This window comes from Hyaena hyaena, unplaced genomic scaffold (genome assembly GCF_003009895.1).
Source record: "Hyaena hyaena isolate Hyena2069 unplaced genomic scaffold, ASM300989v1 scaffold_477, whole genome shotgun sequence".
NCBI classification, from domain to species: Eukaryota; Metazoa; Chordata; class Mammalia; order Carnivora; family Hyaenidae; genus Hyaena; species Hyaena hyaena.
This window is the reverse complement of record NW_024081112.1, coordinates 719,864-733,604: the sequence shown is the minus strand read 5'-3', so window position 1 is coordinate 733,604 and position 13,741 is coordinate 719,864. Positions and strand designations below refer to the sequence as shown.

Below are 13,741 nucleotides of genomic sequence, written 5' to 3'. Positions count from 1 at the left end.
TGTTTATTTATTTTTGAGAGAGGGAGAAAAAAAGAGAGAGAATGTGAGCAGGGGAGGGGAAGAGAGAAAGGTTGAGAGAGAATCCCAACAGGCTTAGCATTAAGAGGATGGAGACTGATGCGGGGCTCAATCCCACAGTCTATGAGATCATGACCTGAGTTGAAATGAAGAGTTGGATCCTTAACCAACTGAACCAACTAAGCACTCCCCAGCATCTGACACTTCACCTCAGCTTAAGTCTTGAGCTCAGGGTCAAGCCCCAAGTTGGGATCCATGCAAGGCATGAAGCCTACTTAAGAAATTTATGAAAGGTAGGGAATTGCCACTAGCCCTTATCTGATAAAACTATTACAGTTATTCATGAATGTGCTTACTAAATACTCCAAAGATAAAACAGTTTCTAAAGACACAGGCATGCATCAAACACATGCCAGGGCCCAGTTTTTTTAAACAGTTTTCTTTAAAAGATGAGAGCAGGTAAGATTCAACTGCAACAATACACTTCATTAATGTTATTTTCAGAACATTAGTTTTTAAATGTAATAAACTTTTAACTCTAATTTACTTTAAGGACAAAGTTTTATTCTTCTAATAATTTAGCTCTGAAGCAAAGGAATTTTAGAGAATTCAAAATACTAGTGATGGCTTTAGAAGCTATGAATTAAAACATTAATGATTCAGGGAGCCTGGGTGGCTCAGTTGGTTGAGCATCCAACTTCGGCTCAGGTCATGATCTCACGGTCTGTGGTTTTGAGCCCCATGTCAGGCTCTGTGCTGACAGCTAGCTCAGAGCCTGGAGCCTGTCTTCGGATTCTGTGTCTCCCCTCTCTCTCTCTGACTCTCCCCTACTCATGCTGTCTCTCTCTCTCTCTCTCCCAAAAATAAATAAAACATTTTAAAAAATTTAATAAAAAAACAACATTAATGGTTCTATCCTAGCAATGTTGACATCTTACAAAAAAAATTAAAAAACAACAACTTAAGGGTATTACTTCAGGTACATTATATTGCTAACAGTCAAATATTATACCTTCACACTCTTTTTTTCATCTGATCCTTCTGTCATTAGATAGGCTTTATCTCCATCAGTACCTTCAACACTCAGGAAGCAATTGGTTGTATGGCCAATCCCACTAGGGAGGACTTTATCCCACAACATTGCATTGATAACAGAGCTCTTCCCACTGCTTGTCCTGAAGAAAGAATATATAAAATCATGAAAACAAAATGTAACAATAAAAACTTTATTCAGAGAATAACTGAGAAGGAATATTTTAGATGCAGCTGTCAGGGAGGATTTCTGAGGTTTTAACATTTAGGATAAGGTCTGAAAACTGAGAAAGAGCCATAGATAAAACAAAGCAGAGGGAATTCTACGTCTAGGAAATCCCAAGTGCGTAAAAAAAAAAAAAAAAAAAGCCCTAAGGTGGACTTAAAAGGCCTATAAGGTTAGTTTAGTAAGTAAATAAATGCTTCTGTTAATACACAGCACATGGTATTTGAGCAAACCAGTATGGGCCTAGTCATTTGTTTTTGTATCCCTAGTGCCTCACAGAGAGCATGGCACACAGGAAGTTAACAAATGATTCCTAAATGAATATATGAGCTGTGGCAGAGATCACTCTATCACTCTTGACACTTATGCTAACAAATGACACTTCCTATTCTCCCTCTCTCTGGGAATCATGGGGCTAAGAATCCTTTTGGAAGACATACCTGATAATAAGAGAAACTTGAAAAATTATGCATATCATTAATCAGTACTTCTATGCTTAGGACTTGGCTAAGAAGCCAATTCTCAGAGATGAACATCTTTAAAAAATAAAAATATGACTGACCTTCATAAAGTTTCATTTTATACCAAAAACTAAAATGAACAAATTCTTTTACATGCTAATAGCTTTAGCATTTAACACACAGAGAAATTCTTATAGGGAAAAGGGGGAGAACCATCACTTGCTGAAACATCAGAAATAAAGCTAGGGATAGGACTTAGAAGAGCTGATTTCTGGAAACTACCCTTGAGAGAAATAATCAAGGATTACCTTCCAAAAAATGCCACTTTCATATGCCTCCGAGACAGCACCTCACCAATGATGGAAAGCTTATTTTTATAAGCCTGTATTTCTATCAGATCATCCTCAGTAGCTACTTGATCCAGTTCTGGATTCTTGTATGTTGCTACAAAATTGAAATCGTTAGAAAAAGTGATAAAGATGAACACCAATTATACGATGGAATATCTTAAGATATGCATATATTTTGGCTTTGCTCTGTATTAACATGGCCATTTGAAAAGTAAAAATGCCATACTATCTGAATATTTGGCAAAAGGTGGATACCTTATTGCAACAGGTCATAAGAATCCTGGCCAAAAAAGCTTCTAAATTATTAAAAATTATAGGGGCCCAGTCCAAAGGGTATTTATTATTCATCTAAGTCTCAAAAATACAAAATATCCATCTAAGACAGGGGCACCTGGGTGGCTCAAGCAGTTAAGCATCTGACTTCAGCTCAGGTCATGATCTCAGAGTTCACTGGGTCGACCCTGCTTGGGATTCTCTCACTCTCCCTCCCTCCCTGCCCCTCACCTACTCGCACACACGCTCTCACTCAAAATGACTAAACTAAAAAAACAAAAAAAAAAAATACCCATTTAGACAAAAATGTTTTTCTGGACAGAAAAACTAGAACCTAATTACCTACTGTTGTTCCATCCTGACTAAAGGGAGAAGAGGGATCCACATGCTAAGAAATAGCGAGGTTTGTAAACAGTCGGTTGTCCCTACAAAATAAAGGTAACGCTCAAGTGGGTCCCCAAGCTGGGTAAGACATCGCTACCGTAAAACTTCTTGTCTTCTCATAGAAATGAGCAAAACGGCTGGAATGGAATAGGAATGGAGCAAAACGGCTCATACCAACTATATCCTACTACAGTCAGGCTAGAGGTAACTGCTCATCCCAGACATAACCTCTTGTCCAAGAAAGGGGTTGGGTAGAAAAACTTGGGTTTGAAAAGCAGAAGCCTTTCAGTTTTGTTTACATCTCAGGAACATACACTTTTACATTTACATATATTTTTAAGTGGTTACTACAGAACCCATTACAGCCAGTTTTCTAATTGCTTTTTATTTATTTATTTTTTATTGAAGTATAGTTGACTTAACAATGTTGTATTAACTTCAACTTAGTGAATTGACAACTTATACTTTCATCATCTCATTTTAAAGGTAAAAACATGGAGATTCATTTGGCTATCCGGTCCTAATGAAACACACACACACACTGACACAGCTTACCCAGTGCTCATCTAATTAAACTTCAGCTTTGACAAATCTCATCAACCTTTTCAAGCACATTAATAAAATATGTGCAATTAGGTAAGACTCACTTAAGTATCATTACATTCACCTTGGTTTTTATGTTATTCTTTCTCTTTTATGCTCTTCCTAATTTATCTTTTTGTCTCTCTTTTGCAAGAGATTTTCTATGAGACTCTAAAGACAGTAAAATTGAACTCAGACTGTAAAGCTGTCGTTCACTAGCTCCTACTGTAATGCTCAATTATGGGCTCAATACATAGAAGATATTACATTTAACTTCACTTCCCATAAACTTTGTTTTGAATACAGTGACCTGTGAACTTTTTTAAAACAATTTAAAAGTCACTGTGTCATTCTTTCAAAACTGGAAACAAAAATTTGATACCATTACTTTTTTCCCCTCTCATTCAATAAACCTTGAATTGTGTCAGATTTGGTGATAAGGACACAATAATAAGGTAGGATCCCTATCCTCAAGCCAAAAATCTGGTGCCAGACGGTTAGGAGGGACAAGGAAAAAGTTTGATTTCGCCAACCTACCAAATACTTCCCCACAGTCATTGGAGAAGTTTATAAAATCCCTCCCTTTTCATTGTACCCTTGATGGTCATGTAATCTTAGGAACCAGAAAATATGTTAACAGTTCTTTCTAAAGTAGTATTTGCTAATAAGACATTCCTCACCAACCTTAAACAGTGACATTCAAAGAAAATTTCTTTTGCCCTTTCCCCACCGAATTTCAGCCTCATTTGGGAATATTATATAGGTCTGAGATCTAGGCTGACAACTGACATGGGGAAGAGAGAAGTATAATGGCTTAAATGTGCGCTGCCTGACTTTTAAGTCCGGCCATTTACTAGCTAGGTGATCTTGGGCACGTTGCTTTAATTTTCTGTCTTGGTTTCTTCATTATAAAATAATTGTAATAAAAACTTGTTCTAGTGTTGATATTTAATGCATTATTAATATAATAAAGTGCTTAGAATAGTACCTCACATGCAAGCACTTTAAGTTGTTATTAATAACATTTAATCTTCCTCCCATGAAGGGTGGAAATGGGTTTTGTTATGGCATCCCTTCTAGAATACAGCACAATGTCTTATATGTGTGTTCAGTAACTAAAGGTGAAAGGATAAAACGCCTTCATGTATTTTTTTAAAAAAATGTTTAATGTTTATTTTTGAGAAGAGAGCGAGCGAGAGAGAGAGAGCTCCAACGCGGGAGGGGCAGAGAGAGGGAGACAAAGAATCCAAGGCAGATTCCAGGCTCTGAGCTGTCAGCACAGACCCCCTACGCTGGCTTGAATCCGCATGACCTGAGCCAAAATTGAACGCTTAACCAACTGAGCCACCCAGGCTTCAGTACCTTCATCTATTTTCAACAGCAGTATTTAGAAAAGGAGAAACTAACCTTCAACAAAATGGGATCCTTCTGTAACAAACTCCAGTAATTGGTCAAAGATTGCAGTAATAGCCTTCTTAGCCAGCACGAAGTGCTTCAGTGGAGAAGCAGTTTCCGCCATTATGTTACTGGGGAAAGAATATTAAAATTAGAAAGCACAAGTTAATCTATGTGATAAAGCCATGCAAGTTAATGACACCTTCCCGCCACCTTAATTCCCCAGTAAAATCAACCAAACTGCCAAAATACTTTTAGATAATTATACTGTGAGAAGTGTTTTAGAGTTTGGTGATATTCCACCAAAATAAGTTAACTCTATTGGACAAAATCTTGGTTGCCAATTTCTACTTTATTTCCCTTTGGTGAAGATGAAAAAAATCGTAACTAAATTGTGACTGCTCATGACTCTTAGGTAGGTGCGTCTGGGAACCGGGTTAGCGAGAAGGATCAAGTTCACAAACAAGAAGTTTCTCAACCTGGAGCTCTACGGGGTGGAGGTGGATACCGAGTGAGGAAATAAAATTCCACGATCATAATGTAATACTGACACTTAAAAAAGTAGCTCTCACCACAACAAATAAACAGGTAAGGCTCAACACGAGCATTCATGTTTCCAGCTAAAGTACCAAGAACTCCAAGGAATTTAAAAATATATATGTATTTTTTTTTCTGGCAACTCCTCACGAAAAAGACACCAAACAAAAACGACTACACCAGTCTTTTCCTGCTGTGTACGCGTGTGGAATGAAGCGGAGTGGCCGTGAAAACCGAGCGGCCTTCCCGAGGATCAGGAAACCACTGAGTGAAGGAACCGCGTGGGAAAAGCGGGGTGAGGGCACCGAGCCGCTTCAGCGGGGGTGAAACACCTACCTCTGGGACAGGCCTTCCACGCCGGGCGCTGGAGCCCCGGCCGCAGGGCTACGGGCCGGACCTCACTCCCGCCCCGCGCGCGCCAGCCCCGGACCGGGCGCCCTCAGCCCCCGGGCTGCAGGCCCGGGCCTCGCGAGCTCCGCGGGCCCGACGCGGCCGATGGCCCCGCTCGCAGACCTGCCGGCTAGATCTTTCCCGCAGAACCGCGGCGACGCCTCGTCACAGAGCTCCCGCGCGACTCTCCGCCCCCTGTCCCTGGCCGAACGAAGGTCACCCAGAGCGAAGTGAACCTGCCGGCGGCCGAGGCAGGGAGCACTCACAGAGTCCCGGCTCCGACTTGTCACCCGCCAACCGCAGGCCAGCCTCAGCCCTCGGGCCTCCTCATTCTCCCAGGAGGGGCCGGGAGCCGGAGAAGGGGGTGGGAGGGGTGCCAAAAGGGCGGTCACTTCCGGTCTCGTCCTCCCCTATTTTGTTTGGTTCCATGGCCGGAAGTGCATCTGCGCCGAGCGCCATTTTTCTTACGGGCAGGAGGCAGGGCTTATTGAGGCCAAGGAGTGCTCTCGGGATGGTTTTCGGTGTCCCGGTGTTTTCTGCCTTCCGTCTCTTCTGCCTTCAAAGTCTCCAAAGCTCTGTCTAGTTTAGGCGTAGGAGGCTTCCGATGTGGGAAGGGAGAGCTAAAAGGCGGTGGGGTGAAGTGGGGTTAGGACTGCCAGACGAAGGATTCCTGCTTCTTGTACCAGCCGCAATAAAGGAAAACCTTTTCACCGCTTCACTACTCTCTTCTGTTGTGTAATTGCTTCCTTAGCTCGGAGTAAAGCTCTGTGTGTGTGTGTGTGTGTGTGTGTGTGTGTGTATGTGTGTGTGTGTGTGTGTGTGTTGAGTTACTTTCGAGGTGAGGCTTTTCACCGCTTCACTACTCTCTTCTGTTGTGTAATTGCTTCCTTAGCTCGGAGTAAAGGGGGGGTGTGGGTGTGTGTGTGTGGAGTTACTTTCGAGGTGAGGCTTAGGAAACGGATGTATTTGTTGACTAGCTCTTCTCAAACTTTATACTTAAGAATCACCTGGGGATCTTGTTAAATTGCACATTCTGGTTCATTGGGTCAGGGATGAGGCGTGAGAGCGTGCATTTCTAACATCCTTGGATGTTGCTGGTCTGTACATGGCTTAACAGAAGTCCTGGAGATTTCTCTCCAGAGCTAGTGAGATGCAGTTTTGCAAGTGAAGCCACTTGACCTCTCTGAGCCTCAGGCACTTCACCTATAAAAGTGGATTACTAATTAATAACACCTACCTTATAGGTTGTTGTGAAAATTAAATGAGTGGATAGCATGTAAAGTCCTTGAAGTATTGCTGAGAATATAGTTAGAGTTGGATAGAGAAATATTAACCTTCTGTTAGAACAGATGAATACCAGAAAATGAAATAAATTAGATCATTTCAGATGTGCTTAGTATTCTGAAAAAGAAAAAAACGATGGGATAGACTATCTGAAGAAAAATGGGAAAAAACAGCCACATAGGCTGACCATTTCTGAGGAGGTAATATTTCCTTGATTTTTCCCAGGAAACCAATCCTTGGAATATCTGGAGGAAGTGTGCCTAAAATAGTGGGGACAGGAAGTCCAAAGGCGCATAGAAAGGAGAGTGGTATGCTGGTGAAAGGAAAAGAGACCAGTATATCTGGGATGCAGGGAGGGAGAGGAAATGTGGGAAGTTTAGAGAGGTATAAGGTGTAGAATCATATAGGCCAGGGTCAGAAGTTTGGATTTTTTTCTAAGTGTAGCTATTTTAAACTTGAGGATGGATAGGATCTGATTTTCCTTTTAAAAGGTCACTTTGGTTGTTCTGTGGGTACTAAACTCTACCAAGATTCCACACACAATGTTTATTAAATGGCCCAGTCCACTGGCTGAAATTAGAAACATACCATTTAAAAAATGGATTTTAGGGGCACCTGGGTGGCTCAGTCGGTTGAATGTCCAATTCTTGATTTTGGCTCCGGTCATAATCCCAGGGTTGTGGGATTGAGCCCCACGTCAGCTCTGCGCTCGCTGAGCATGGAATCTGTTTGAGATTCTCTCTCCCCCTCTCCCCTGCTCCCACTTTATCTCTCTCTATAATACAAATTTAAAAAAATTACTGAAACAAATTAAAAATGACTTTTAATATTAGCAATATACTAAAGTATATTGCAAAATATTGCAGAATTCTATTTTATTGCAAAGTAAAGTAGAATCACTTAAGTGTTTTATGATTTTTAATCCCTTATCTCTTCTCACCACTCCATAAACAAATACACACAAATAGGATATGCTAATCGTTCTGCTAGGAATTTTTATATTGTACTTCTATCAAAATTTGTTTTCCAATAAAGATCTATTTCTACAATAGATAAAGATCTGTTTATGTTAAAAACTTCACATTATGATGTAAATGACCAAGGACAGTCACATACTTTACTGCCAGGAGGGTTACAGTGTGTATCAGGGTTCAGAGGGCAAGGAAGTTATCACAAAGAATTGGCTTCTGTGATTGTGAGGGCTGGCTAGGCAAATCCAAATAATGTAGGGTAAGCCATCAATAGGGGCAGAATGGAAATTCTTGGGCAGGGGTTGATACAGCAGCCCACAGGTACCATTCCTTTCTAGGAAAACCTCTATTCTCCTTTTAAAGCCTTTTAACTGGTTGGATCGTGCCCACCCAGATTATCCCAAAATAATCTTCTTTACATAAAGTCAAGGACTTTAGATGTTAATCACTAATACTTTCCCAGAAACACCTAGATTAGTGTTTGAATAACTGGGTACCATTGTCTATTCAAGTTGACACATAAAACTGTCTATCACAATGTTATTGGCTATTTGGGAAACTATTCAAAATTTATAATGTGAAGGCCTTTTGACCCAGCAATCCCAGGAAAGTAAACATGTGGACAGACACTTAGGTATAAATATATAACTGAGGTGCCTGGCTGGCTCAGTAGGAGGGGCGTTCAACTCTTGATCTTGGGGTTGTGAGTTTCAGGCCCACATTGGTTATAGAGATTGTTTAAATAAATTAAAAGAAATGGAGGGGCGCCTGGGTGGCTCCATCTGTTGGGCGTCCAACTTCGACTCAGGTCATATTCTCATGGTCTGTGAGTTTGAGCCCCACGTCAGGCTCTGTGCAGACAGCCAGAGCCTGCTTTGAATTCTGTGTCTCCCTCTCTCGGACCTCCCCTGCTCATGTTCTGTCTTTCTCTCTCTCTCTCTCTCAAAAATAAACTTTAAGAAAAAATTTTTTGAATTAAAAGAAATGGAAATGTATAATGAAATATTGGAAATATATTTAAAATACAAAGAAATATAGAGGAAAATGTTATTTTATTTAAAACCATGAAAAATTGTAAACAATTAAGTGTTCCTCCAGAGGAGATGGCTTAAATAAATTATGGTATGTGGACAGGATGGAACATGATGTATTCATTAAAGTTTGTTTTAGAAAAATACTTACACAGATGTATTCACCAGTATATAAAAATATTTTCACAAATCATGTGTAATACATATTTTTTATTTCTGGATGATGATATTACATGTGACTTTTTCCTTTGTATACTTCTCTATTTTCATATTTTCTATATTGAGTATGTATTTATTTCTATAGTGAGAAAAATATAATACATAGTTTATTTTTTAAAATTCATATATGTTTATTTTTTTATTTTGAAAAAAAGAGAGAGGGAGAGGGAGTGGCAGAGAAAGAGGGAGAGAGAGAATCCCAAGCAGGCTCTGTGCTGTTAGCTGATATGTGGCTCAAATTCACAAACCTATTTGTGAGATCATGACCTGAGCCAAAATCAAGAGTCAGCAACTTAACCGACTGAGCCAGCCAGGTGCACCACATAGTTTATATTTTTAATTCTTAATAAAACATATACATGTTTACTACCAATACTGGCTCATAAGTACTATGATTTCCAATGGTGTTAAGGCATTAAACAAAGAGGGATGAAATTTTAAGGATGAATTTCAAGCATCAACCAACATGTGGAGGGTGAAAACATTCATCACTTTTAAGATCTATTCAAATGTTCATTCAACAAATACCTATTTAAGAAGAAATCTTTTAATGGTAAAGTGTGCAACCTGAAATCTGAAGACTGTAGTTCAAGTCTAGAATATGCCACTTAATAGCTATGTGAAACCCTTAACTACTCAAATCAGTTTTGAGCATAGGGAATCTCAAAGGGAACTTTTACTTTATTTATATTGTTTGAATTTTTAGATCATGATTAGTTCTGTAAACAATTACATGTTTAATATAATTATTGTGATTTATATATATTTAAAAAAATTTTAATGTATAATCATTTTTGAGAGAGAGAGAGAGAGAGAGAGAGAGAGAGACAGTGAGTGGGAGGGTCACAGAGAGAAGGAGACATAAACTCTGAAGAAGGCTCCAGGCTCTAAGCTGTCAGAACAGAGGGGGACACAGGGGCTCAAACCCATGAACTGCGAGATCATGACCCGAGGCAAAGATGGATGCTGAACCAACTGGGACATCCAGGTGCCCCTAATTATTTTAAAGTAAAAATGACATTGTTATAAATTATAATAAATATTTTAATATAATAAGTAATAGTTTAATCCATTGTTTTTATTTTAATGGAACAGACTTTGTAGGCAAAAACCAGCAGAGTAAAGAAGAAAAAACTGGGGTGCTGGGTAGCTCAATCAATTAAGAGTTCAACTCTTGATATTCACTCAGGTTGTGATCTTGGGGTCATAAGATGGAGCCTTATTTGGGCTCCACAGTGAACATGGAGCCTCCTTGGGATTCTCTTTCTCCCTCTCTCTCTCTGCCCCTCCCCTACTTGGTATCGTGCTCTCTCTCTTTCTCTCTCTCTCTCTCAAGATAAATAAACATTTTAAAAAAACATTTATTTATTATTGAGAAACAGAGAGAGACAGAGTGCAAGCAGGGGAGGGGCAGAGAGAAGGGGAAACACAGTTTCTGAAGCAGGCTCCAGGCTCCGAGTTGTCAGCACAAAGCCCAGAGTGGGGCTTGAACCCACAAACTGCAAGATCATGACCTGAGCTGAAGTTGGATGCTTAACCGACTGAGCCACTCAGGCGCCCCAGCATTTTTTAAAATGGAAGAAAAAAATATATAACGGCTAAAACAGATACAGATTAACAAAAACTAAAATGTAATTGTTCAAAAACCTTACAAATTTGACCACTGCCAAATCTGTCCAAGAATGTCAAAATCAGGGGTGCCGGGGTGGTTCAGTCAGTTGGATGTCTGACTCTGTTTTGGCTCAGATCATGATCCTAGGTTTGTAGGATCAAGCCTGCAATCAGACTCTGCACTGTGCATGGAGCCTGCTTAAGATTCTCTCTCTCCCTCTCTCTGCACATCCCTGGCTTGCCTGTGCTTTCTCTCTTCCCCCGCCCCCCCCTAAATTAATTAATTAATTAATTTTTAAATTAAAAAAAAGAATAACCTTGATACCACACTGGATAGGAGATATAAATAAGGAAAAATATGTTTTAGAATGTAGAGGCAAACATTCTCTGAAATATTAGCTAACTGAATCCAACATTGTATTAGAAAAAAGCTTTTGGTGTGCCTAGATAGCTCAGTCAGTTGAGCATCTGACTCTTGATTTCTGCTCGAGTCGTGGTAGTCTTGCAGTTTGTGGAATCAAGCCCCACTTGGGGCTCTTTGCTGACAGTGCAAACCCTGCTTAGGATTCTCTCTTCCTCTTTCTGCCCCTCCTCCACTCATGCTCTCTGTCTCTCAAAATAAACAAACTTAAAAAAAAAAGTTTTTGTCTAAATAGGGTTTTTCTAGGAACACAAAAATAATTCAACATCTAAAAATCAACCAAACAGAAAACCCACATATTTATCTTAATAGGTACAGAAAAAGTCATTGCTTAAGTTTAACACCTACTTATAATAAAAGTTCTTAGAAAACCAAGACACCAGGTAAAACTACCTACCAAAATCTGTAGTAAATATACTTTAAATATACTTACTGGGGAGGCTTTAGGAGTCTTACATTTAAGACTAGAAACAAAAAGAAGAATGCTTGCTGTTGCTACTTCTCCTCATTAGTAATGGTGTTCATTAGTAATAATAGTGGATGTTACTATCAAATTCTGTGATAAGAAGAAAGAGCTATTAAAGACATTAAATTCCTTAAATTTATGTCATTTATAGCAGATTATATTATTATTTACATTAAAAATTAAGCAAAGATAGCTATTAGAACTAAGAACTAAAACCTGAGCAAGGTATTTGTATACAAAATCAATGTTTAAAAAACCAGAAGCCTTCCTATCGACCTGTAATAACCGGTTAGAAAATAAGCATGTCAAAGGAACCAAAACTGTAAAGAATATAGGTATTGACTTTACAAAAACTACATATGACCTTTATGAAAAAATTTAAAAGAGCATTGCGGGGCGCCTGGGTGGCTCAATCGGTGAAGCTTCCAACTTCGGCTCAGGATATGATCTCACAGTTCGTGGGTTCAAGCCCTGCATCAGGCTGTGTGCTGACAGGTAGCTCAGAGCCTGGAGCCTACTTCAGATTCTGTGTCTCCCTCTCTCTCTGACCCTCCCCTGCTCACGCTGTCTCTCTCTCAGAAATAAATAAAACATTAAAAAACAATTAAAAAAAAGAACATTGAAAAGAGACCTGAGTAAGTGGAGAAATATGCAATATTTACAAAAGGGAAGATTTTAACATTGTAAAGATGTTAATTCCCTCTAAAATGATTTATAATTTTCATGTAATTACAATAAGACTTTAGATGGAATTATAATTCCATCTAATTAATTAAATTTACATGGAAGAAGAAAAAGTCCATCAATAACTAAAACAGTTATCAAAAGGAAGAGTAGAGGAGGACACCTGGCTTGCTCAGTCAGAAAAGCATGTGACTCTTGATGCTGGGGTTGTGAGTTCAAACCCCACATTGAGTGTAGAGATTATTTAAAAATAAAATTTAAAAAAAAGTCGAGGAAATAAGCTCACACTATCTGATGTTAAGACATATTGCAAAGCCCTAATATTTTAAGCATACTGTATCTGTTAAAGCCTGTGATACTGTTACTAGAACAGAGGAATACAATGAGTACAAAGATTCATATACCAGTCATGCCCATGAGGAGTATCATGAACACATGAGGTCATGAACACTGGGGGAAGATGCATTATTTAACAAATAGTATTAGAGAAATTGGCTCATTTGAATGAAAAAACAAAACAAAACAACTTGAATCACACCAACACACAAAGAAACTCAGATATAGACATAAAGGGTATAACCAGAAAATTATTAGGAGAAAATGTAGGAAAATAATTTTATGACACCGGAGTTCAAGAAGATTCTGTAAATAAGATGCAGAAAGCAAAGCTTGTAAAGGGAAAATGTAATGGATCTATCTACAGTAAGGATTTCTGTTCAACAGAACATTAATAACATAATAATCTGGGAATTTTTTTTGCAGTGTACATAGAAAACAAAGGATCAATATTTATAATTTACAAAGAACTTTTGAAAGTCAACCAGGAGAGGCAGTTCACAAAATAAGAAGCCAAAATGTCTCATAAGCATATGGACATTTCCAATCTTGTTAGCAATTAGATAATGCAAATTTGAATAATATACAACTTTATGCCCCTCTGATCTACAGAAAAGTAAAAAATGCTATGAAATTAATTTTTGGTGAGGATGTAGGGAAACATGGTCTGCTGATGGGAAGATGAACTTTAGCCATTCTGGATAATATTTTGGAAGTATTTTGGGGTGCCTGGGTGGCTCAGTTGGTTAAGAGTCCGTCTTTGGCTCAGGTCATGATCTCACGGTTTGTGGGTTCGAGCCCTGCATCGGGCTCTGTGCTGACAGCTAGCTCAGAGCCTGGAGCCTATTCCAGATTCTATGTCTCCCTCTCTGTGACCTTCTCCGGCTCATGCTGTCTCTCCCTCTCTCTCAGAAATTAAAAAAAAAAAAAAATTAAAAAATATTTTGGAAGTATTTTAATCACAGGTATACTATGTATAACTCAACCCACTCACACACTCCAAAGAAAACCAAAACAAATCCAAAAATCCTCAACACATATAAGAATGTTATGATAGTCTTGTACATTAA

The 13,741-nt window shown here is 38.9% G+C and overlaps 1 protein-coding gene across 1 annotated transcript in view; it reads right to left on the bottom strand.

Moving 5' to 3' along the window:
* Window positions 1-6,183, bottom strand: part of MFN1 (mitofusin 1) — a 34,495-nt gene extending 28,312 nt beyond the window's left edge. Inside the window, exons 1-4 of the mRNA XM_039254321.1 lie at window positions 5,595-6,183; window positions 4,734-4,852; window positions 2,046-2,181; window positions 1,031-1,193 (exon numbers count right to left, since the gene is read on the bottom strand). Coding sequence (XP_039110252.1) covers window positions 1,031-1,193; window positions 2,046-2,181; window positions 4,734-4,845 — 411 coding nt within the window. The 5' untranslated portion in view covers window positions 4,846-4,852; window positions 5,595-6,183. The remainder of the gene's footprint in view (window positions 1-1,030; window positions 1,194-2,045; window positions 2,182-4,733; window positions 4,853-5,594) is intronic.
* Between the last annotated feature and the right edge of the window lie 7,558 nt (window positions 6,184-13,741).